This window comes from Lytechinus pictus, chromosome 19, assembly GCF_037042905.1.
Source record: "Lytechinus pictus isolate F3 Inbred chromosome 19, Lp3.0, whole genome shotgun sequence".
In the NCBI taxonomy this organism is placed as follows: Eukaryota; Metazoa; Echinodermata; class Echinoidea; order Temnopleuroida; family Toxopneustidae; genus Lytechinus; species Lytechinus pictus.
This window is the reverse complement of record NC_087263.1, coordinates 3,428,464-3,455,214: the sequence shown is the minus strand read 5'-3', so window position 1 is coordinate 3,455,214 and position 26,751 is coordinate 3,428,464. Positions and strand designations below refer to the sequence as shown.

Genomic DNA, 26,751 nt, shown 5'->3' with positions numbered 1-26,751 from the left:
TCCTTTAATAAAGTGGTTTTGATGAAGTCAATGCATGAAGTCTAGTACATGCTAACCAAAATTCTTGATTTTGATCAAGGAGATATCATATCTCCTTGTTTTGATCAAGTGTTTTGAATTGTTACATATATAGGTAATAACATGCACCATTGCATGGCTTTATTGTGATAATAGGAATTCTTATGCAACAAGGCCTGGAACAATAGACAAATTCCAAGTTGCCATCTTTCTTTGAACCCAATATTATGAAAACAGCCTGAAAAAAAAGTAGTCTGAAATATAACAAAGGACGAGGTATAATACTATAGGGAGATATTTCAATCCAGTCCCAGTGCCAAAGAGTCAAGCCACCCTTTCACACAGTAATTTTTTTTTGTAATTTGAATGATGATTCCAGTGAAAAATAAGGCTAATGACAAATTTTAGCATGTGTGAAACCAAACCAGAACATGATTAGAATCACGCCAATCATAATCACGAATTCAAATTCTACTCCGGAGGTGAATTCCAGTTAAGTTTTACTCGAATCACAGTTTTCGAGTGAGCGTTCGAAAGGTCCGATGATTCTAAAGACAAATTGCAATCATCATTACAATGATGATTCAAGATTCACGTGTGAAAAGGCCCAAGGTTTATTTTGTAACAGAGCAAAGTCCAACCGTGACTTTGTGTAAATATTTCCTTTAGGAAGTTTTGTAATGAGAATTAAAAAGGGAATGGTAGGACAGTTGATATACTAAATTTCAAGTTTTTTTTTTTTTAGATATGAATTACATGTAGGTTTTACATTTTACATTTACACGAATCCATGTAAGACTACAACAATCTCCAGGCCTACATGTACATGTATATGGTTGTGTTTGTATTAGGGTCATTTCATGTTCTGATCTGCTCGCTGGATTTTTTTTTCAATTTTCATTTTGAATTCTTTTTTTTCTGATATCTGTTTCTCTACTGTTTCTGCAAAATTCATGTTTTGAAATAATTTTTCCTATATGTATTTCATTTTACATTTCAGAAGCCCTTTTCACTTGTTTCTGTGAAATATTATACACATTAAAGCAATGTGAAATGATATCTTGGGATGTGTTTGTTCTATTCAAGCTGTGTATGTAATGTACCTTTAAATCCCAGGCAAAGACTGAATGTTTACATGATACATTACATCATGTGATTGTGGTAGCATTGTCATCTTTTCTCTTTCAACTCAAATATTGACTCATGTGATATACATGTGTAAAGTGCAGCTTGTGTAATACACTTACGTGTTCTCATCCCCCACTTGTATTGCCATTTTGAATACATAACAATGATTTTGCAACATACATTTTATTTGCTTTTCGTTATGTATGATGGGGGGCCCTAAAGCTACGCACTTTGTTTTCAAACACTATCCCAATTTTAATATTTCAACAAATTATCTTTCACTAATTTGTGGCAAACATTCTAAAGATCGTTAACAAAGAAGAAAATATCGCAAAACTCACTAATGCAAAAATACCGCCGTGTTTTCCAAACACCTCTTGATTTCGCCGCCCAATGTAGAAGGGGTTCTAAAGCTACGCACTCGATTTATCATGCAAAAAAATAGTATTTCCTGTGCCTCAATTTCTAAAATATATTAAAATTATTATAGGATAAAATGAAATTAAAGCGAATATAACTCCAAAATTCCAAACAGTTGTTGGTTTTCTCTGCATTTAGAGATTTACTGCAGCCTCTGTAGAAAAAATTGAATAGGAATCGTTCGTCACTGCAGTCACAGTTCCACACACAGAGTGCGCATTTGCCATAAAAACTGTATGCGTGATGAGTGGTGCGTAGCTTTAGGACCCCCTACCATACATGTAAATGGCAGGAGGGGGGGTCAATGTAATTTCTTTATTTCATATACAATGATGTACATGTACATGTACTTTACTTTTATTCACAATCGCTTGAATGAAGTTACTTAACAGATCTATATTTAAATGGAATGATGGATAAATGGATAATGAAATGAAAGCATTGAGTGAATGAACAGATGGATGTGAACAGATGGATGTATTGATGGATGAATGAAGAAAGGAAGGAATGGATGGCTGGATATTATGATAGATGAAATAATGGCCTTAATGCTAAGTGAACAGATGGAATAATGATTGGGCAAATGAATGAATGTAAAGAAGAACAAATGAAAAAAAAAGAACCTTTTTATATTTTATGAATGAGCAATTTTTTAAAAATTATTAAATTATTTTTAAAAGATGACAAAATAAAATCCTTTCAAATTGATATCTTTCAGGATCCCGATATGTTCTGGGACTTCATCACCCTTCGACCGGAATCCACTCACCAAGTCTCCTTCCTCTTCTCTGACCGTGGCACGCCGGACGGATACCGTCACATGAACGGCTACGGAAGCCACACCTTCAAACTCCGCAACAAACAAGGCGAGCACGTCTTCTGCAAGTTCCACTTCAAGTGCGATCAAGGTATCAAGAATCTGAACCGCCATCGTGCTGGAGAGCTCTCGGCAGGCGACCCCGACTACGCCATCCGTGATTTGTACAATGCCATTGCCACCAACAACTTTGTAAGTTTCTACTTTGGTTTGGAATTTAGAAAAACTACAATGATAATAACATTTGTGGGCCATTTTAATAATAATAATGATTGCTGGATTCATGTAGCGCTTTTTTGCCGGAGGATACAAAATGCTTGCTATAATTACCCCGGCTTTAGCTCAAGCTACCATCACCAGCGCTCATTGCATGCAAGGAATTAATCCTGCTGTGTACCCATTCCCTCACACAGTGTGGATAAATTTCTTGAAGGAAAACATGCCATGGCTGGGGTTCGAACCCACGACCCTCTGTTTGAAAGACAAGAGTTAGAACCACTAGACCAAGACACACCCACAATTTTTTATACTAATGGTCAAAAGTGTGGGCTGACTAACTATTGCAGATAATGAATTGATTAACAAAAAAGATACTAATAATGTAAAGAGGTGAATTTTAAGTAATTATTTGAATATCTTAAAAGTAAATTTAAATTTCAATATTCTTCTTATGATCATTTAGAAATAATAAAGTAGCAAAATGTTCAATGCAGAGATAAGCTCAGTTACCATTGTACTTCCACTGTCATGTTATCAAGCCAAGATTTATTTTGGTCCCATGTACTTGTTTCTGTGTGTAGTTCAACTAAGCATGAGCTTATCCAAATTTTTTGTTTTTAAATATTGGGAAAAGCACCATATTATAAGTAATAAGTATTATTTTTATTGCAGGGGCGGATCCAGGATTTTCCAAAAGGGGGGGGGGGGCAAATTTTTCTGAGGAAAAGTTTGACAAGCCCAAAAAAAGAAAAGTTTTAAACCAAAAAGTAATGATATTTCGTCCCCGAAAAAAATTATAATGCCACTTTTACATTACAAATTACAATTTTGCTTCACAAGAGGGGGGGGGGGGGGGGCATGAGCCAGCTCGTGCCCCCCCCCCCCCCTGGATCTGCCACTATTATGTTATTACTAGTAGTAAATATTAAAATATCTCTTTGCTAAACTTTGACTTTATACAGTAGACATCCTATTTAGTGTTTTGAGAGACAAGGCAAATTTCGAATTATGTCATTTTGTATAAGTTTAGTATTTATCGCTGTTCTCTCTGATCCATTTTCCCTTCCAGCCATCCTGGTCCCTTCACATCCAAGTCATGACCCAAGAACAAGCAGACAAGCACCGAGATAATCCATTCGACCTTACAAAGGTAATCATCTTATTATTAAAATGCATATATTTAGTCTGGAGGTACTTGATCTACATTAACTACCAGGGGCCAGTTTCATAGTAGCACTTACAACTGTGGTTGTAACTTTACCATTGTGGCAACTACTATGGTAAGAGGGCTCAGTAGCCAATCATGGTCAAAGTGTCCATGGTAGTTGTCATACTACCCTAGTTACTATTATTGTCTTTATTTTGAAATGGACCCCAGATGGCCTATTTTGGTCCATGTTTCATTTCATGTTACTGGCTCTTAGTGTAATTGTCCAGAGGATTTATCATTTGAACCAATTATAACCTGACAGAATTGAGTTAAACCCTTTTGATCCATGATTCATTTTATGTAACAGGTACTTGGTCTTATTGTGACATTGGTCTAACTTTAGGAAATGACCTGGACCTTCATGAAGGTCAGATACAATGTATTTTCATCATTGTTGTTACAATATTTACTTTTGTTATGAAAAGGTATGGTCCTTGAACAAAATCTTTCTGACTCACATCGACAAGATGACCTTAAAGGAGAATGAAACCCTTGAAACCAGCTGAATCCATATCAAAGAGAAAAATCAAAGAAACATATTGTTGAAAGTTTGAGGAAGATTGAATGAATAATAAGAAAGTTATGAGCATTTGAATATTGAGATCACTAATGCCATGTAGATCCTCCCATTGGCAATGCGACCAAGATCTGTGATGTCACACACGTACAACTCCCTCATTACTTAAGTACTTATTTCACTTATATTCTCACTTTTATAGAGTCTATCACAAGGTGAGGTGTTCTCTTTATGAGAGGACAAGTATAGAGGTTTCACAACATTATATCATTGATGAATCGTTTGTCATATGATTAGAATGAGCAAAAAGAGATGTTTTGGGGTATATTTTCAGTGTCCAAAAGGGGAGAGTTGTTCATCTGTGACATCATAGATCTTGGTCGCATTGCCAATGGGAGGATCTCCATAGCATTAGTGATCTCGACATTCAAATGCTCATAACTCTTCTATTGATAGTCCTATTTTACTCAAACTTTTGTTGATCTTATTCTTTGATTTTTCTGCTTTCACAAAAGCTAACTTGCTCCAAGAGTTTCATTCTCCTTTAACATGAGGGTCAGACATATTTATTGCTATTATTACATGTGCAACATTTACATTTATTGTGAATAAGTATGGTCCCAGAAGGAATCCATTCTGGCCACCAATAAATGCTGTTATTACAATTATTACCTTTGTTGTTGTGAATAGTTATGGTACTAGAAGGAGTCCTTGCTAAACGCCATCTGTGAGATGACCTAAACACCGTGTTCAGATAATATCACTTTTATTTGCTTTTGTTATGAATAGGTATGGCCCCAGAAGTAATCCCTTTCAGACCCCATCAATGCTGTTATTACTACATTTAGAATTCTTTTAATGAATAGGTATGGTACCAGAAGGAGTCCTTGCTGAACGCCATTGGCGAGATTTGAACGCCATTGGCGAGATTTTCATTACTGATATTGCTTTTGTTATGAATAGGTATGGTCCCAGAAGGAGTACCCACTGCTCCCTGTCGGTAAGATGGTGCTCAACCTCAACCCCAAGAACTACTTTGCCGAGGTGGAGCAGATTGCGTTCTCACCAGCCCACATGATCCCTGGAGTCGAACCCTCCCCAGATAAGATGCTTCAGGTCAGTGAAAGGGCTATTAGCCCCCTCCCCCTCCAAATCTTGAACTAGCCACTGTTAATGAAAAAGACCCACCGACATATAGTATGTGACCAGCCACCCAATACGAACAATAATTGCCCAAAATATATTTTTAGATTTTTATTGAGTTTGAATAAGCACATCCTAAGCTTTACAATGATACATAATGTCTCAAAATTGATCATGGTGTACCGTAAACCACCACCATGCAAACCTTTATTATTTTTCATCATTATTTGTTTGGCGTCACCTAGCTGCGCCTATCGGAGGCGAAAAGCGAACTGAATCACTTGGGGAGTGCAGGTATGGACCACTACACCGGAGTCTCCCCCTTCTCTTATATGAATAGTGCAGTGGGTTCTTAACGTGCAAAGGTGGTGGCTCTCCTCTACACAGGGCCTCCATTTAACTTCCTATCCGGGGGATAGCCTGCATTTATGGAGCAGGGGAGAGATGTTTACACACAACGTAGGCTTAAGCCATCTGCCCGGGGTGGAGTCGAATCCACGATCTTTGGTTCGACAGGCAGATGCTTTACTGACTGAGCCAACTTCGCTCTCCTTCAAACATCATACAGGATTTTATTATGTAGGATATATTAATGACTGTTTCACCCTGGAATTTAATATTTCTAGATGCTGCTATATAAGTATCTGTTGTTGATGGTGTAGTTAGTATTTTCATCAAGATTTAATGATCTCTTCCTCCATTCTTCTTTCTATAGGGACGTCTGTTCTCCTATTCAGACACACATCGTCATCGTCTGGGCACCAACTATCTTCAGATCCCAGTCAACTGCCCCTTCGCTGCCAGGACCCGTAGCTACCAGAGGGATGGGCCACAGTGTGTCACAGATAATCAGGGTGAGTTCACACTGTGGAAGATCATGTGAGGTATGGTGAGGATAAAGATGATGATTTGGATGATGATGGTGGTGGTGGTGATGATGATGGTGATGTTGATGATGATGATGAAGATGATGATGATGGTGATGATGATGGTGATGATCATGATGATGGTGATGATGATGATGAAGATGATGATGGTGATGGTGACGATGATGATGGTGATGACGATGATTATGATGATGACGAAGATGATGATGATGATAATGATGCTATCAGTTGGTGTATTGAAAGGATATACAGACTACTTCGCAAAAAGCTTCTCTGGACCAGTCGACAGCAAAGACTTCCAACAAAGTCTGTTTGATGAGGAGGAGGTGGAGGATGATTATAAGAGGGATGGAGATGTTGATTATTGTAATGATGAAGATGAGGATAATGATGAAAAAGATGATGATGATGTTAATGATCAAAGGAATGATGATGGTGGTGACGATCATGATGACGACGATGATCATAAGGGTATTTGAGGGTGATCATGATGATGATGATGTTGATTATGATGGTAATGATGATCATATATCATGAATATGATAAAGATGTCTTTTTTAATGGCAGTAGTAGCAGCCCAATCAGTGAAATGCCTCATCTCTCTCAAGGTTTTGAGGTCCACCCTTCAAGCAATCTGACTTACCTAACATTTGTACCGTTACTTTCCAGGAGGAGCACCAAACTACTTCCCCAACAGCTTCTCTGGACCCGTCGACAGCAAAGATTACCAACAATGTCCCTTTGAAGTCAGCGGGGTAGCCCAACGCTACGAGACAGGGGATGACGACAACTACTCCCAGCCCGGTAACTTCTGGCGCGACGTCCTGACGGAAGCAGACCGCGAGGCTACCGTAGACAACATGGCTTCACACATCAAAGACGCTGCCGAATACCTGCAGAAGAGAGCCGTAAGTAGCCGCACTTGATCTTCTGAAAGCGGCCATATTTCAGTCAAATGAATCATGTTCAAATCAGATCTTCCAGCTTTTCTTTGCTCTACTTGTATTTGTATAACAATAGGATTCCTAAAAATGCTGCCCCCTTGAGTTATTTTCCTACACTCATGCGGGGGCTGATCCTCGATTTCATGTAATAGAGGGCGCAAATTTTTGTGACATGAATAAGATTAATACAGTACATGGTCCGAGTTGAAGAGCTTTTTAGACTTAGAATATGCAAGATGTGCCACATATTCAAAACCAAATTTCTCCTCTATGTTTGTGGTCCATAAGAGATTGTACACTTACTGATATACCTGTATATCTTATTGGTTCATATCTATGTTTTCTTTTTTCTTGATTTCTTTAACTTGTTTTCCTTTTTCTTTTTTCTTTTTTAATGGATTGACTCTATATTATTATAATCTGCCAACCTGTGCGCTTTGAAACACCAGTATAAAGCGCCCTACAAATGTTATTATTATTATCAAATCCCAGTTACATACCCATGACATACATCAATGCTATTGTACTTTAGACAAAGAACTTAGTAAATGTTTCTTGTGTTTTTGATTGACAGGTTGAACAATGGGGCAAGTGTGACCCGGAGTGGGGCAGGCGTCTGGATGCCAAGATTGCAGAATACAAGGTATGTATGCAGGGTTGTGATTGAAGAAAAATAACACTTTTTTGATAAAATGTTTTACTAGTATATCAATTTTGATTGTGCCTACCTTGGAAGTCAATTCCATCCACATGTAGTAATGTGTAGTACAGTGTAGTATAGAATACAAGGTATGTTATCCTCTAGGCCCCAAATTCAGAAAGGTTGTTTTAAATAAATAAGTGTTTGGTACCGCAAAATCGTAAAATAGCCTTAAAAACGGACGTACTGAAGCTTATCGACATGCTTTCATCGGAGTAACATTGCATGAATGACTAAAACGCTACAGCAACACAATATCTAATAGAACCGATATAGACAATGGATGCTAAACGGCGAGCCATTGGTTTATGCAGATTTCCTGTATAAATTAGGCTTACTTGCCATGTATATTTAACAAAATGTACAATGCTGATGCGCGCGTTTGTCACAGTGCACCAAATTGACGCCTGTTTTCATCGTTACGCACGCTATTTTATTAATGAGTCCACTGTTTGAAGAGTGGACTCATTAATTCTAAACAGTGGACTCATGAATAAAATAGCGAAGATAACCAGGGCAACCATGGCGCACTGTGACAAAAGCGCGCATCAGCATTGGACATTTTTTAATAAGCCCGGTAAGTAAGCCTAATTTATACAGAAAATCTGCATAAACCATGGGTTCAACTGATGGTTTTAAAGACCACCTTTGTGAATTCGGACCCTAGTGTTTCTTGTTACAAAATGTTATAATCAATGTTAACGGTTACAAAACAAAATGTCTTGATTGTGCCAACGCAGGGAGTCAATCCTATTTACATGTAGTACCAGCGATGGAAGCATTCTGTGAAACTGTGTAAAGTGTAAACTGTAAAGTGTGTAATTCTCCCCTCTTATACATGTACGTTAGAATTTCCTGAAATGCTTTTTCTCAGTTTTCTAGTTCATATGAAAACTTGATATGCCCTCAAATTATCATAGCTTGGGTTGTTCATGAATTCAAATGAAAATGGAGAAAGATGGACTGATTATTTTGTGGAATTTTTTTAGCAATACTACTGAGATTTAGCATGCATTTTGTGTTGGAGATCCACATGTGCAAAATAAGTTAACTGATATATTGTAGATGTGATTAGTATTGTTATTGGGTAGGAGTATACCTTATCTTAAGGAATATGTCTGTTTACTTTGACATTAATTTATCTCATTTTTGTATGTGCTTCTTCAGACCCAGGCCACCGCCCAAGCTAACCTCTAAGGCCGAGACGTCCCGGACGATTCTAACAGCGAAAGATGAAAAAGAATATCATTGCATCTTCTAACCGATGTGGCCTTCGTAAATAGCATATTCAGTGCATTTAGTGCATCTAATACATGTTGCCATCCGTGTATCACTATGTATTTACGGTAATCAAATCATCTACAAAAATTAGAATTTGTTATTGTTGATTTGGTGACGGAAAGAAATATATTGTATATAAAGTCTAAAACTATGAATTTTATCAGGAAATTTTTGGGAGGATGTATAGCAATATTCATTACAAATACTTGATGATAGGTGATGGTGGCTATGACTATGACACAGATAGGTGTATTTTGTCAGTTAAAGCTTAATTTGTATATTGATATTTGTTCACTGAAATCTATGTTCTTATTAAGATAGTTATGTTAAGGGCGAGTGTAGTCTGTAATATTTCAATTTTTAAAAAGTCAAATGACACAAGCCTATTTAAAAGCTACGGAATTGTTCTCAAACGTAATTTGAGGTTAAATTGGGACTAAAGATTATTTTATTTCTAATGTAGCAGTATTCTTTAAGAGTAGAAACACATTTGAGTAGATATTCTGTGATATCTTTTAATAAAAGAAATGTAACTTTGTTTTTTATGGAATGTAGCAATTCGATATTCTATTTCAGGCAAATTTTGTAATTTACCTCAAACACTAAAATATTAAAAGTACTTTCATGTAAAAGAAGGAAACATCATTCCCTTGATTGCATGTATGAGGGAAGAATTTGAACATGTGTCCCATTTGTCGAGAGAGCAACAAAAGTATCATTCAAAGATTCATATAATCGCAATATACTCATTCATTTTCAAGCCCCCAAGTTTTGCGAGTCCTTTTTTTTAAGTGGACTGCCTGTATACATTATACCACAGAATTCCTTGACATTCAATTTGTTGTTACACATGACTGATTTTGATGTTTTGACAATGTTATCATGTGTGTTTGATATCAGTTGTATTTTCTAAAATCACAAATATTGATGGTTTTCAAAATCATGTGTCCTTTTGTATATATGCAATCAAATATGATTTGATACATGTTTATGTAAAAAAAAAATGCACTGATCTTCCATAACCATCATACTTATAGTCAAATATTCCATAATTATATTTTTGGCCATATACAGTACATGTAGTATGTGGAAGTGGTTATTATTCCTTATTGTTTGCCTGGTGAAATTTTTTATCAGTTTTCATTGCTCATTGTGCTAAAAATTCAAAATACATTTTATGTTGTTTTTTAAATAACATGAAGACACATAATGATTTATTTTCATGCCTCACCAATTTCAAGATCAAGTGTTTGCAATTCAGATAATGAAATAACATGGCTCAGTGATTTTAAATTAGAAGTTGGTTCCTCAACTCAAATGGAATGTTGTCTGTTTCTTTTACTGCTGGTGTATTCCAAATGCATTTTTTCACTTTCAAATACCTTCATGTTCTGTTATTGAATGATCATATCATCAGTCTTTATAAAAGATCACTTGTGTAGAAATTTGATATTACTGTATATGATTCATGTTATTCTTGTATGGTACATATAAATTGTAATGACATTGTATGTCTGAACATGGTACACTTTTTGGTATGGAGACACCATTTACAGGAAAATGGTACATGAAATTTCATGTAAAGCGTTTGTGAATAGATGTATCAACCCAAATTTTGATTGTCAAGAACAAAATAATCACTTCATAGCTGAAAATACCCTCCTGAAGAAGATATATATTCTAAAATATATAAAAATGTATTAGCATAAAGAAATAAAGATGGTTTATTATCTCTTGTGGGTGAGTTTTTTTTAATCAATCTTGCAAATGATCCTAAAAAACTTTTGTAATACAACCCCCTTCGTTCCATAAACTCAATCTCTTTGAGAAAATAATTCAATGTGTATTCTCAATTTAATCATGTTTGGTTATCACATTCAATACATGCACGGCAGATGGTCACGTTAGCATACCTCATCATTATTGTGGGATTGTTTGGATAAGGAGCAGTAAACCACTACATGAGAGCTATACTTTGTTATATTCCATGGAAACCTAACGGCAAACTTCGAAACATCTGCCTTCATATATTCAGTGGGCATATTGATCAATATAAAATGCGCACGTCATTAGAAAATTATGTTGGTTTTGCTGCGCGATGTCCGATCAGGTGTGAATGGGTCTCAATGAGGAATGTGTTTTCCAAGGAGTAGTTCCATGTCCTTTCTGACTGTATAAAATTCTTCATCCGAGACTAATAATTTCCAATAAAATATGGAATGCAGTTTTGTTCTTGTCAGTGTTCTTATTTGCTTTCTCCATTTTCTGTTTTCGTATCACCTTTGGTAGACATTCAGTCTTGTTAGAAGCAAAACATGAAAAATGTACCGTAATTAAAATTTCACATTAAAACAGATGTACTTGTATCCCCCACAAAAAATGGACTAAGCCCCCCCCCCAAAAAAAAAAAAAAAAAAAAATAAGATAAAAAACAATTATTGTAAATAAATAATAAAATATGAAAATGGTTAAAATAGAATAAAATGAAATAGTATGAAAAAAAAATGAATGAAATAGAATAGAGTAGAAAGAAATGATATAAAATCTAGTTTAAAAAAAATTTGAAATATTTTTTGGTAGGTGCCCATCTCCTCCATCTATTGCTCTTCACTCTTTCTCAACCCCCAACTTGACTTTTCTACTTCACCTGTGATCAAATATAGCTGTCTCTCTCCCCTCTCTTTCTTTCTGATCCACTGACTTCTACCTGACTCTTGACCTCTTTCTCCTTGTCTTTCTCCGAACTTGCCCCCCTCCCCACCCCTTCCTATCCTCCAGTATTTCCCCAATCTGACATTCATCCTTGCCCCCCCCTCCCTACTTTCCAGCTGCAATGCAATCTGACATTCATTCACCCTTGTCTATGTCTTTCTCCATCCTTGCCCCCCCCCCACCGTCAACAGGAGTAAGAATCCCACCCCTCCCTCCATTGTACCCTCTAGCTGCTCTCCACTCAACATCCCCCCCCCCTTAGCTTTGGAATTGAATTCTACACAACAATTGGACACACAAGTCATTTAATTTAAGAAAAATGTACATTCTATTTAGAATATAGTAAATAACATAGATACAGCATCAAATAGAAGTGGGTACATCCCTTGCAAAGTGAGTTAGTATGTATCAATGTAGCTCTTCATGTTGATGGTTTTAGATTTCAAGCTTATAGAGTGGACATTGTGTTAAATACCTAAATAAATACCCAAAATTTGACACATAAATGCATAATTTCATAAAATCTATGTAGTAAAATTTGATTGTACCTTCCAAAATGATTACTAAAACAAATGAAACACAAGATATGAATTTTCTCTTCATTTTAAAGTTTTGCCGCTTACGGAACAGAACTACAGGTGAGTTGCCCAAGTCAAACCCATTAGGACCACTTACACAGTGTCCCACAAAGAATGCTAATAGCACACTAAATTGGTATATCATTAATCATGCAGGGTACCCATTTACCCTATCTAGAGCAGCACAATGTGGATTAATTTCTTGCTGAAGGAAATTACGCCGTGGCTGGGATTTGAACCTAAGACCTTCGGTTTCAAAGTCCAGAGACTACATGTAATTCACTGGGCTACACCCAACAACTGGCAAAATTTTCTCAAAGGGGAAGTTGACCCTGACAAAAAGCTTATTGTTAAAAATAGCAGAAAAATAAAAAAAATTTGCCAAAGGTTTGAGAAATACCCATCAAAGAATAAAAAAGTTATTAGGATTTTAATCACTTTATTTTTGACATCATATGCGAGCAGCATTCCTACATGTACATAACGTATGGTAAAAAATCAATGAAATGTCATATTCTCAGAAAATTGAAAGTGGTTTTTACTGCACATTTAGTATATCATTAGACAAATCATTTTAACACCCGTTCTTAAAAAGAAAACGAAAGTAAGTCATCTCCAACCATTGAAAAATTGAGATTTATGCATTTTATATTTTTTACATACATAACATATGGGGCAGCTGCTCGTTTATGACATCACACAACCAAAACTTAAAATTATAATAACTTTCTTAATCTTTAACGGATTTTCCTCAAACCTTCAATATTTTTTACTATTGCTATTTTTACAACAAACTTTTCTTCAGGGTGAACTTCCCCTTTAAAAGAGGTTTACAAATTACACTTGCATTGTACAATCTGGATTGAATAATTGTGTGTACTTAGATGATTATAGAGAAGTGTGCACAAACTATTTGATCCATCACATTTTTACGAAGCAGCCAGTTTGCACACAAGATGGAGAAAAGTTAATTCATAATTTTCTTAAATATGCATAAAGCGTCCCACAGTGGACAATGAATCTTATTCAATGCAGGGAAATTTATCATGAGAAAAAGGGGAAGTTTTAGAAGGCTATTTTGGAAGGCTGAAACTCAAACTTTATGTGATACAATTAAATTTTTGATACCATGGTAGCAGAATATCTAAGGAATCACAAGAGACACTTAAAAGAATTGGTGAGATTTCAGACTTTTGATTGTCTAATTTGAATATTGAAAAAAAAGGCAATATTTGAATTTCTTTTATTTTTTGCCTCTTTGGACATAACTGAAAACTGTGACGAATTGACGACACCTCTTGAAATTTGTATCTGCTACCAGTGAAATAAGATGCATTGATGTGTTTAGTACATGGATGAATAAGTGTTTGGTACTGTAAAATCAGAAAATAGCTAAGACCCCGAGGGGGGGGGGGGCAATTCCATTGAAGAGTGGATACCATGCATGACCATGGGGTTTCAAAAATACACCCCTTAACCCTACTCCTAAGAAGTATTGAAAACAAACTGGAACCCTTGACAAGTATTCCCTGAATTCAACCCCTAAACAAGTACAACTTTATATTAACTGTTATGTCCCAGACGTCGGCCAGCTTTAATTTTACTTTCATTGGGTTTAGTACCATCCCACACACCTCGCTCAAAGACCCTAAACACAAAGGCCCGAATTCACAAAGGTGGACTAAAGTTATACCCGGGTTATAAAACGCATAATTTGACGTCATTTAAATCCATGGACTTAAGTTACTACCTAGGGGCTAACTTTTGCGATTCACAAAGGTGGACTAAAGTTATACCGGGGTATAAAACGCGTCATTTGACGTCACAATTTAGTCAGCTCTTTGGGGTGGACTAAATCTGTGGGTTAAAGTTAGTCCTCGGTTTTAACCAATGAGAGAGCAGTATTTTGATTGCGGAAAAGTTGCCTGACAGTTTGCTGCCAGAAAAATAACTTTTTCGGCAGTCAACGTCTGTTGTTGCCGTATTATAACGCTTCGAATTTCACGACTGCGACCAAGATTGTAAGTAAATTACATAATTAATTTGAACTTTAATTATTAAGCAATCTTCAGATTCATCTATATCTATTGATGATTGCTTAAACTTTCCTAAAAGTATACCCCAAAACTTGATATTGTATCTGAATCATTGTCATCGTCGCGAGTTAGATAAGTGGATGAAATCACTGGGGAGAATCTCCTTGATCAATAGAGTTACTGTTGAAGGAGGCTCTGGAGGTGGCCCTCCTCCCGTCATACGGGACCGCCTCTTCCAATCGCCGTACTCTTTCTTCGCTTGGCTAAGTAGTTGCTTCTGTTTATTTTTTATTTGTGCCGTGGTCCACTTATTTCCGAATTTGGCGATGATTGATGAGCATACTTCATCCCACATTCCTTCTATTATTGAGAGCATCATTTGCTCTGCTGGCAAATATGTGAGCTCTGTCCTGCACAAGCTCCAAAAGAAAGGAGCGCTCGCTGTGATGCCAGTTGGCTGATCTGATTTTGGCAGACTCCATTGCAATCAGACATCACATCACTACTGAGCATGCTCAGTACAAGCAGACTATCATCTCACTACTGAGCATGCTCAGTGCAGTGTTATAATAGTATGCTAGCTTCAGTTTATGATTTAATCCATGGACTAAAGTTAGCACCGGGGTATAACAAAGCCATGGGTTAAATTTAACCCCAGGTGCTTAATATTATAATATATAGCATTTATGAGGCGCCGATATAGTTTCCTATTCAATGGCACACTACATGTATATACCCGGTATTACCCTGGCTGTAGCTCCAGCTGCTAAAGGCGCTTGGTGCATTCAAGGAATTAATCCTACCAGTACCCATTCACCTCACCTGGGTAGTGAGTGCAGCACAATGTGGATAAATTTCTTGCTGAAGGAAAACACGCCGTGGCCGAGATTCGAACCCACGCCCCTCTCATTGAAAGAGGAGATTCGTAACCACTAGACATGACGCCCCCACAGACCACGACGCCCCCACTTAAGTTAGTCCACCGTTTGTGAATAGCGCGGTGGACTAACTTTATACCCGGGTATTAGTTAACCCATGACTAGATTTAACCCCGGTACAACTTTATTCCACCTTTGTGAATTCGGGCCATAGTGTTGTAGCAAAAAGGCCATCAATTATACAGTATATTTTAGTCTTTTTATACCCTCGCAAATTTGACCGTAAACATGAAGGTTTCCTAGTGAAATACATACCTTTTTTCATTTTTTGTATTTGACACCATTATTACGTAACGTGCCCTACCTTGAAAAAGAGATCCTTTTCACATGTTTTTGTGGTTACGCATTGTATTCACTTGTCAATGGAAGTGGTCCCCCGGGAAAAAGACACATACTGAGGCATTTCGACATGCACTCATCGAAGTACAATCGCATGAATGAACAGAACGCTAGAATGAAACAATATATAATAGAACCAAACAGACTGTGGACGCTGAATGACGAGCTGTGATTGGCTGTCAATGTTAACAAATTAGGTTAGTAAACAGCAATTAATTAAAGCAAATAAAATAACATAAGGGTTCTTACAAACTCTTTCTGGCAGCACAGAAAGGGGTCATGCTCATGCTTGAGGCAACATAAATTCATTTTACTGACCCCATTCTGTGCTGGTATCATTACATATTTTTTTTTTTCTAGCATTATATTAATTCACACAATTTTACTTCGATGAAGGCATGTCGAAATGCTCCAGTACATGTATGTCCGTTTTCAATGATGCTATTTTCTGTTTGGTACATGGATTGACCAGCTCCTTTGAAGTTAGGATCCGTCTGAAGCAACGGTTGACCCTGAGAAGTGGGTGGGGCAGGGGTCAAATGATGGAGGAGCTGGATGATTGACATAAATGGGGCAGGCTGAAGGCTGTGATGTTTGATTGGGAGTGGGTAGGTACTGCCTGGGTTGTGGTATAGGATGGGTTGGTTGATGGCTCAAGGGTTGTCCAGGAAGGGTGTAGGGCGACGGCAGATGCTGCGGCAATGGCTGAGGCTGCATCATGTGGTGGCCAAGCTGTGAGGCTAGGTACGAAGCAGTTGCACCTGTTTGTTGGTTTGTCCCGGTCAGAGGAAGCAATTGCGAATGCTCCTTGTATGGGTACGGAGATGGTGCAGCTCTTGGGACAATCTGCGTAACAAGTGTCTGGGACATGACGCTACCTGTAGGTGTGAGGCTCGTCTGACGAGGGATGTATTCCGATTCCTGATAGCTGTGATGCTGCGTTGCTGAGGATAGAACAGGTGGCAGCGAAGATACCAGCTGAGAGGACAGCGCTGAGAAATCAGTCATGCTAGGTGGGACCGTGGCTGGAGGAAAGAGGTGCCTTTGTTGCTGATGGAGTGGTGGAAATGAAGGCTGCATGGCATCTGCCTCTAGAGGACTAGATTCTGACATCCCTAATGTGGATGATGCTGTATGGATCGTTTGGATGTGGGGCGTTGCGGGAGCATTCATGATGATCTGTACCGGTGAGTTCTCTCTTGGTGGATTCAGTGGGGTGGGAGGAATCATTCCATCACAGAAAGAAGGCAATGTTGTATTTGTCGTCGTTGGAACCATGTAAACGGCATTACCAGGCTGAGTCTGGGCGGATGAGGTTATGACAAAGGAGAACAAGTCCTGGAGTGCTGCGGAGGACTTTGAGGAGTTTGTGGCAATGGATGGGGCTGGGGGCAATGTGGCTTCTGCTTTGGTACATGTAACTGGTGCTTCTTCTACTTGATCATCTGATAACCTCACTTGCTCTACACTACTCTCCTGAAGGGAACTAATCTTAGACTCTACAGCTTTCTTGATAGCCGTTCCTCTCATCTTAATCTGTAACAGTGAAAGCGGGATGGCAGCTTTCCGTTTCGCCCGCCTTCTCAGACTATCTATAGACTCGGCAGGCACTTGGGCTTTGCACTTTGCCACAATGGATTTCAGTTCATCAAGAATGTATGGGAACATGGAAGCTTGTATTTGCTTACTTTCCAGAAGAGCTAAAAGTTCATCATTGACATCTAGAATTTTTCTTAGGTTTATGGTAGATGTCTCTCCATCTTCCATAGGAACTGGTTCAGCATTGTAGATCAAACCTGGATCCTGCTTATCATTGTCATCATCATCAGATTCATGAGTGTCAGCCATAAAGAGACCTCCATCATCATCATCATCATCATCGTCATCATCATCATCATCTCCACCATCCTCTGCTGTGACACCTTTGGAAGCAACACCATCTATATTGTTCCCTCTTGTTCCTTCAATTTCATTTGAATTCGGAATAGATTCCTGGGCTTGGTTGACTGCCTCTTTTTGTGCTTGAGTTACTGCCTCTCTCTTTGCTTGTCTGGGACTTCTCCTAAGTTTCTGCTGCGGCGGGGGTAGAGGTGCGGACGAGGCATTGCTTTTGTGAGTAGGATCTGTCAGCTGTTTTTTAATATTGACTACGAATGAGTTTTGCATCTGCATGTGGACCCTGTGAATGTGGTTGCAAAGTTGCGACTCCTCACTACAGATACATGTATACAGATGTGCACAGAGCTCAAGGCAGGGGGCCTCAAGGCACGAGGGGCTGCATGATGTATCCTGACAAGACTTCTTCACTCTCTTCACATGCAGCAGTCCTGTTTCGGTTTTCACTGAATACAGATTGGCCAATACTCTTGTCACACATTCAGCAGGTATCTGGAGGGCTTCTTCATGTGTTGATCTTCTACCCGATGACTGGGTCGGTTGCAGACAGCCCTGTAAGAGAGGCTGATCACTGTGTTCATCAGCAGTCTTCACCAAGAAAGCAACAAGGTCATATATCTCCCCTTCTTTACCTTCACCATCTAGGTAATCTTTGAGGGGTTTGTGGAAGGCTTTATCATACATCGTAGCCTGGTTAGAGTTAGAGGCAAAGTTGCCATAGCAGGTAGCCCACTGCGGACAGTGATCCAAGTAAGTATCTTTGAAATAAGCTACAAAGTTCTTGGATTTTACCTTGTTTTGGTATCTGTTCAAGAATGTGCTAGTCATACTTGTAAACTGATTCAAGTTGGTTTCCTCCATAAGCAAGGCCAAGGATGTGTATATCTCTCTCCGGAGTTCTTTGTCTGTGACAAGTACTTGAAGCTGGTTAAGCCAGTCAAGGTGAACCACACGCCTGCAGAAGACATGTGTAAGGCTCTCGCCAAAGACAGCCAAGAGGATGTTGATGCAGCTTGAAGATTCGTCGGTCAAGATCCCCACCATCATGGACTTGTTGAAACTTTCTGCAATGACCTGGAAGAAGTAAAAGAGTGCTGTTTGATCATTTGGACTGCAAATCAGATGCGCCACAGGACTTCCTCTACCATAATCATCTCGTATGCTGACATTGACCAGTTGGTGATCCTGATACTGTATTGAGTCCACACAGAGGTATTTAACCGTTAATAGTTGCAACATATGAAGCTGTTGCTTCGTCTGCACACCAACAACCATTGCACTGTCTTCAACTTCAAGAGGATCACCTTCAAGCTTTCCAATGATGTATTGTCCTCCTTCAGGTTTGTACAACATGATAGGATTGTGGCCTTCAGACCTGTGTTTCTCAAGGACAATGGCCAAGCTAGAGATGCTGTCTATACTTTCAGGATTCTTCTCTGCTCTCTTGAGGATATTCCGCCTCATCTGCTGCATGTGGTGTCTGGAGATATTCAGCTGCTTCTTGAATACAGTCAAGTTATCAATGTTTTTATGGTTAGGGCGGGAAAGGTCCTTCTGGATATCCTCAATGGTAACCCCAAAGGCAATCTTCAGCTTCAAATCGTCCCGCAGTTTCTGCGGCAATGGATGGAACTTGATGTCACTGGACACAAGTGGGTGAGAGTGCGAGCTGTAGTATGTAACCTTGAGGTTACCTGTCTTCAGGCATTTGGATGTAATGATCCTTGCAGGGCAGATCATATCCGTCTTGACACAGCCCTTAGACAACTTCCTGGAGGTCGTCCTTGCAGGACTTCCTTTGGCTTTATGCCTGCGCGAACTGCCATTCCTCTGGCATGCATAGGTCTGATGAATACACAGTGATGACTGGATGGCACCTCTTTCTTTTGAAAAATATGCAAAGTTCTGACTCTCTTCTCTTTCCTTCCATGCCAGGAACTTTTCCACATTCTCGAAGGAGAGCTCAGATTTCTGCAACGACATACCGTGACCCTTCTCCAGGTGCTCTATGAGTTTGGTCTTGTGGTAAAACTCCTTCTTACATCCGGGATGGATGCACGAAGTCCTGGCGTTGCTGGTGGTTGTCTCATTGTGGATCTTCCGAACATGCCGTTGGAGATTGGTCTTTTGAGTGAAGAGGTGACCACACCTGGTGCAGGAGAACTTGCCATCTTTCTGTAAAGACAACCAGAAAAATGAATGAATAATTAATCTAATTACAGTAATTAAAATCAAACTTGGAAAAGTAAAAGCTATCATGTGTAACAAAAAAATAAAAATTTTCAGCCCAGGTGAAGGTACATACATGTAGCTTATATTGCATCTTTGGAAATGAAACTATTTATATCCCTTTATAATAATATAGGATTTGTATAGTGCACGTATCCATCTTGCTAGGTGCTCAAGGCGCTCCTATATTATCCCGGCTAAGCTAGTCTACTGATTACGGTGCTCACAGCATTTTGAGGAATTATTTCCTGCCAGTACCCATTTACCTCACCTAGGTTGAGTGCAGCACAATATGGATAAATTTCTTGCTGAAGGAAAACACGCCATGGCTTGGAATCGAACCCACGTCCCTCATATTGAAAGACGAGAATCTTAACCACTAGACCACGACGCAAAATTTACTGGAATTTTGATTTTTTTTTCTCCTTGCATTTTCTGAAAAATGAAAGGTGCTTACTAGTATTAATCAAAATCATTTAGCTACATGTATCATCTACAAAAATAATGCTGAATCCGTTCACACCTCATTGGCTTGATGGTTAATCATTAACATTAGGGCCAATAATAACAGGTATACAGAGTTTGACCTTTTCAAACTCATGGCATCACAATTTTTTTTTATTCTGTCCAGCAGATATTCCACTGATAAAAGGTAAATAATATGATGTTTCGCAAATAAATTTGATATTTGTTTCAAATTAGATGGATATTTGACTTTTGATAGAAAGTCCACCATTGTAATGAGAACAATATTAATTTGTGTTTTATTTATAATTTTATTTTTTATGTCTAATGCATGAATCTGATTGCCCGGTAATTCTCTATCAATCTTATACCTTTAATATACATGTAGTAATACTTGGAATTTCATTTGAATACATTACTTATAGCTAGATATGCAAGTTTTTTACATGCTTTCAGGTTGCAAAAATATCAGGTTTGTATTTAAAAAGTATTATTTTGAAGTGCTAATTGTACATGTTTATTACGCAATCATGATGTTTTCAATAAAAGGAACAGAGATCAAAGACTTGACAAACAAAGAAACACTAATTCAGCATTGATTATTTATAAATTTTGGTTTTTAGTTAAATTTTTTTTTTTTTTTTGGCTTTGTAGGATTAGCAAATTTTGCAAATATATAGCTGTCTTTTCAAGATCTTGAAACATTTATACAAGACGCGTATCCAGCATCAGCTCCTTCGAAGCATTCCATGGGCTCAATTGTCTGGCGACAATAGTGACTCTACTATGCTAGCGCTCATTCTACTTATTATGAACATGCATGGGCTCATACATTTCTTTCTCTTAGTTAATTCTGGATACACTACTGTATATAGGATGCTGAAACTTCAACGTTTGTACCGTTGCACTCTCCAGTCCAAAATGTACCATTTGCACACAGCTTGGTAGGTGAGGTCACAATCATTGGCTTAGGTAAATAAGTCAAGATGCAATACGCGAAGGGTCAACTAGTGTGTGCCCCTGCTACAGATATGAGGCATGTTTGAATCACTGCTGCACATGCCTTTGCTCAGGGATATTGCTTTCATAATTATTTTCTCAAGTTGACAATTTAACCTTGGAAAAGTCTACATTTTTGCTAATATCCAAGGCATTTTACAACACAAATAGCAAATATTCTTATTCATGTGATGGTACAAATACTTTGCATGAGGTGAAAGAGAGCCACTAATCAACTCGGCTACACCTTGTTGAATAGAGCATCTCTCTTTCACCTCATGCAAAATCTTGTACGATCGCAGTCATGCCTCTTTGCTGTTTGTATACGGATGCATTGCGGTCTTACCATAGTAAAGTAAGATGTCTTGGCATCAGTAGAATCACTGCTCGTCTCTGGCTCGGCATCAGGTGTCTCATCCTCGCCACCCAGCAGGTACGCCTGTCAAAGCAACAAGAAATAATATTCTATTATTATGACTCTTATTGATAATTTTCAGTAAATATAGCCTAGATGCCAGAATGAGTTTCTTGTCACCAACAAGAAAGCAAATGCTGCAGGCCTCTATGATTATAAGCAAATGAGAAGGATTTATTCACATTCTCTGGCAGCTGAATCATCCTCCCCTAAAATCTCATAAATCTTAAACTCTTACTTTATCTAAGAATTTAACAGCTTGATCCTCGATTATTATCTTTAAACTACAACTCATCATTCATACCATTAAATCAAAAACAATTCCTAGATAAATTGTTATTCTGAAACCACTTTAAAGAAAGATAACAGTCATGGTATTGATTTGAAAGTGAATTTATACAGAATCCAATAAAGAGTAACAAAGTGTCCGTTTGCATTTTAAATGTGTGCCAAAGGATTCTGGAAGAAATTGTCAAATTTCTGAGAAATTAGCATAGCAAATTGAGCATAGTATTTGACCAAAATGTTGGGTATTTTTCCAAGCAATGATAATACTCTGTCCCACATGTGCTTATGTGTGTTAGTGATCGACAATGCATTTTATGAAATTCTACCAGATCTAGAACCCCAATGATGTAATAGCAATCACTCTTGGTTTTACATCCTTCCTCATGAAATCAGTGTTTAATGCAACTTCTTTCTTTTATCATTAACACAAAATTATCACACTTATACTTCATATATTGAAATATATGATTTTTTACAAGTAATTCTAAATAACTATTCTGTCATTTACCTGTAATGTGTCCATGATCGTCAACCAATATCACCGGCACAGGAAGTTAAATTTGTGTGAATCGCCTCAAACTTCTTTGGCTATCTTGTCATTGGAAGAGAAGAGGTGAGAAAACTTGACAAAAATGCACCAGCCATGAACCTCATGTTTGTTGTTGATTTTTTTTTAACACTGTAGGGAACTTCTTAAGCAGTTCTAGTCTTACAGGTTTTTTTCCTTAGTTTAGCATCTGCAACAGCCAACTTCTTCTTCTTCTTCTTCTCTATAAGTATAGGCCACCGTCTGGCGTATTGTCGTACTGTAACAGTGTAGTAAGAAAGAAATGAAGTTGAGTTAAACTCTCACATTATCTTTCTGCAATAAAAATATGAAAATAAATGAAACTGAATACAGTGGACACTACTTGTATATTTTTTAATCATTATTTGCAAAATATCTGAAGCCATTATTTTTTTATAATGAATAGTGCAAACATTCTAATACAGCAATTACCATCAGGTAGAGTATAAACTAAATCTTGTTTCAAGTGATATATTTTTTGTAATATTCTGTGCATTCTATAACTAAGAAATCGCCTTTCATTTTGTCCATTACTGCTTTGTAATCATGCACACAAAACTAGCAGTAGGCTGTACAGAAATCTGAAAATGTATTTGCAGTGAGATTATTATTGTATGATCAAATGAAAATAGTGGTGTTAAATCTTCTTCTATATTTATATCATATTTTTTATCGTTAAAGGGGAATCCAGCCTTGGCCATAAAATGTTGTGTTGGGAAGGAGAAAAATAAATTACACAGAATGGTGAAAGTTTGAAAGAAATTGGACAAGCAATAAGAAAGTTATAGCTGCTTTAAAATTGAGATCACTAATACTATGTAGACTTCAAATTGGCAACTGGGTAAGTAAATTATGACAAGGGGCAAGGACAACTTTCCCATAGGCCATGTACTTTATTATCAGGGATTTGTGGTTTTCTCCTAAGTACCCATTCCCCTGGGGCAGTAATCTAAATATAACCCAGGTAGTATATTGTTTTATGTCCTCATGAAAAAAAATATAATTTGAAATAAAACTTTTAGGAAAAATGATATTTTAGCCATAATAAATATGTATTGGAGTACATGGAAGAGTAGTCCTTGCCTTACATCACTATGACATCCCATATGCGGCCAATTTGAAGTCTCCATGGATATAGTGATTACCAATATTTACAACTTATAAAAATTCATAACTTTCTTGTTGTTTGTCCAATATTGTTAAAACTTTCACCTATCAACTTGTCTGATTTTTCTTTGCCTTATAAAAACAAGTTTTTATTTGGGTTGGATTCCCCTTTAAGACCTATCGTTGATACAAAGTAAAGACAGGAAATCTGCAGGAAAAATCCTTTCCATAATGAGCAAAATACTAAGTGACTTATTAATAGTTATAAAATGCATAGAATATGAAAAAATGTATCATTTGAAACAAAAATTATACTTAATGAAAAAAGTGGTCTTGTTGATCAAAACAATTATCGAACCAAAGTGTGTCATTCGGCTGAACTCTGTTGGCTCCACTCACCAATTACAGAGACCGAAGTTCTAACTGGCTATGTTTATGTAATGGATAAACCAGGGAAGTGGGAATTGCACGACAGCCAAAGTAAGTCACTTTTTTTTTCTTTTATGTTTATTTTTTCCCCGTTTTAGTGCATTACAGGCCATAACGGAATAATAATCTTTATTTTGGTCCAGTCCTTTTTATATATTTTTATGAAATAAAGAAAAAAAAATTGATAACCCCCAAATGGCGGCTGCACAATCACTACCTCGAGCTATGTTCGTGCAGGCTCCACTCCACTTCACTACCGCTACACTACGTTCCACCTGGGTAGGTGGAACGTAGTGTTGCGGTAGTGAAGTGGAGCCTGCACGAACATCGCTCGAGGTACACGATCACAAGCCGTCTGTGTGTACGAGGAGAAACAAAAAATAATAAAAATGTAAAAAAACTCCTCGAAACCACCCAAGGGTTCATTACATGCCGCCGCGCACAGAAAATTCTAGCCATAGAAGTCGTGTGTTGTGGACCCAAGAAGTGAGATCCCAGCACGCGCGACCCACTAGTTAGAAATCCACTGCCAAACGCGCAAACGCGGTTCGTGGTGCGAGGTTAGTATACTATTACTAATACTAACCTCGCAATACGTGTGAGTGCCTCGAAACAAACGGCTGCCAGCTGTCTAGATTAGCCCATTATATTATAACCTCGTTCGTAGGATGAGTGGATTAGCCTAGGCCTATGCCTGGTAAATTTCATTCTATTGATAATTGGTTGATCACAGCTACCATTGACTTGAGTGTTGGCTGTTGCCATTCTCTCCTGTGATGGCTGATGATATCGTTAAAGAATGGTAACATATGGTAACATATCGTGACATCTTCTTCTTCTTCTTCTTCTGTTGATTTCCTCCAGTCCTGGAGAACTGCGAGATCCAGTGAATACGCAGAAAAAGTGGTTTGATAAATACGTATAAAAACAAAAGAGCAAGGCTCAGGAGGAGATTGGAATAAAGTGTATCACCAGACTGTCTAGTTGTTGTTCACCAACAGAGAACGTTTAACATCATCGACAGCAGAGCTCCAAAGCAGATTAAGAGTAGACAGCTGGCAGCATGCAGCAATGTCTGTTTCGATGAGTTTTTTTACATTTTTTTATTTTCTATTTCTCAGCAAACGGAGTTCAGCGGAACAACCAACATTAGCAGAGACCGAAGCTTTTAAAGTTTTGGTCAAATTAATAAAGAGTAACTGTTATTCCCTACTGATTTGTGTGCATCACATAGGACATTGACATTATTGGTGCATGCCATTTTCATGAACACAATTCATATGGACATATCACAATTTCGTGAAACAACAATACGAATTGCGCAGGAGCTTAAGCCAAATAAAAGGTTTCGGGTCGTACCTTACAACAACACACTCAAGACAATCGTGCGGGTGCGCGAGGTGATCTGAGAAAGTGAGATTCTGACCGAACATGACAAGCAATTGATGAAAAATACTAATTTAGACGAGATTTACGTGGACGAAACATCGTTACTATACTCAACGTAGTATATAGCTTGCAGAAATCATCAAAGTCATTAAAAATTTGTGAAATGGAACAGAATATTTGATACTTTACCTAATTATTTGATTTCGGCATACAGAAGCACAAGGCAGACTCTCTCTTTGATGCTAATGCTGCGCATGCGCGTTGTCATCAGTCTGAGTCGCAGTCACGGAATGGTCGCGCGCAGCGTCCCCACTAAATATGCCCTTTTTATTGTTTGTTTGTTCGTTTTTTGGTGAAAGTGGCGCGGCGGGGGACAGATGGGGGGGGGGGGGTCAGTCCTGATACAGTTAAAAAGAGGGAGAGAGAGAGAAAAAAAAACGAACTGGCCTCCTGGCGTCAAGGGGAGATGGAACTTTTCAACAATACAAAATAATCATGATAATAAAGGAATAAATGTTGGTGTTTGTTTTTTTCTATCTTTGACTTTTTTTTTCGTGTCAGATTTTTCAAAGGAAAGATTGGGCCCCCTTTTAGGCCCTCTATTCGTAACTATTTGATTCACTAATTCGATATATAGAAAAAATTACTGAATTGATTCAGATAAAATTCAACTAGTTGATGAACCATGCAATATTAGAATCGATTTCCAGAAATAGATCGAATAATGGGTGCGCTCAGTATGTTAGAAAAAATGAATAAATAGGCGTATAGTCACGGAGGATCGTATTACCGAACACTTTTCATGAATTCAATCATATCAAACACATTATTCTCATAAAATTCACCAAACTTTCACCATAAATACACAATTACCTACAACATATAAATATGTAAAAATTTTGCCGAAATCGTTTTTCCTTTTTACGGACCCCTCTTCGCATGTGAAATATTTTGGTCACTTGAAAAAGGTATCGTATTACCGAACGTGTGTTTTCATGGGAAAAGTTGAGAAAACAACAAAATTACTGATGAGCTATTTTTACCATATTTTATTATTTTTAGAATATTAATACTTTGAA

At 37.8% G+C, this 26,751-nt stretch overlaps 2 protein-coding genes across 2 annotated transcripts; one reads left to right on the top strand and one right to left on the bottom strand.

Annotated features, from left to right (window-relative positions):
• Nucleotides 1-1,794: 1,794 nt before the first annotated feature.
• On the top strand, nt 1,795-11,508 carry LOC129283193 (catalase-like). Its single transcript, XM_054919029.2, has 7 exons — nt 1,795-2,575; nt 3,672-3,752; nt 5,293-5,445; nt 6,188-6,326; nt 7,029-7,267; nt 7,878-7,946; nt 9,171-11,508. The coding sequence occupies exons 1-7, from the start codon at nt 2,207-2,209 to the stop codon at nt 9,198-9,200; spliced, it is 1,080 nt and encodes a 359-aa protein (XP_054775004.2). The 5' UTR covers nt 1,795-2,206; the 3' UTR covers nt 9,201-11,508.
• A 792-nt stretch (nt 11,509-12,300) lies between these two features.
• Nucleotides 12,301-25,939, bottom strand: LOC129283118 (uncharacterized). Its single transcript, XM_054918957.2, has 4 exons — nt 25,862-25,939; nt 22,688-22,985; nt 21,823-21,915; nt 12,301-19,958 (listed from the first exon to the last, which is right to left on the bottom strand). Exons 2-4 carry the CDS (start codon nt 22,700-22,702, stop codon nt 16,371-16,373), a joined length of 3,696 nt encoding a protein of 1,231 aa, XP_054774932.2. The 5' UTR covers nt 22,703-22,985; nt 25,862-25,939; the 3' UTR covers nt 12,301-16,370.
• Nucleotides 25,940-26,751: the final 812 nt, after the last annotated feature.

Excerpts from the sequence above, each read along its gene's own strand:
- LOC129283193 (XM_054919029.2), top strand. The coding sequence starts at position 2,207 with ATGAGCAATTTTTTAAAAATTATTAAATTATTTTTAAAAGATGACAAA. Across the intron at positions 7,268-7,877 it reads AATACCTGCAGAAGAGAGCC|GTTGAACAATGGGGCAAGTG; the intron begins GTAAGTAGCCGC and ends TTTGATTGACAG. Across the intron at positions 7,947-9,170 it reads CCAAGATTGCAGAATACAAG|ACCCAGGCCACCGCCCAAGC; the intron begins GTATGTATGCAG and ends GTGCTTCTTCAG.
- LOC129283118 (XM_054918957.2), bottom strand. Across the intron at positions 19,959-21,822 it reads AGACATCTTACTTTACTATG|AAAGATGGCAAGTTCTCCTG; the intron begins GTAAGACCGCAA and ends TTGTCTTTACAG.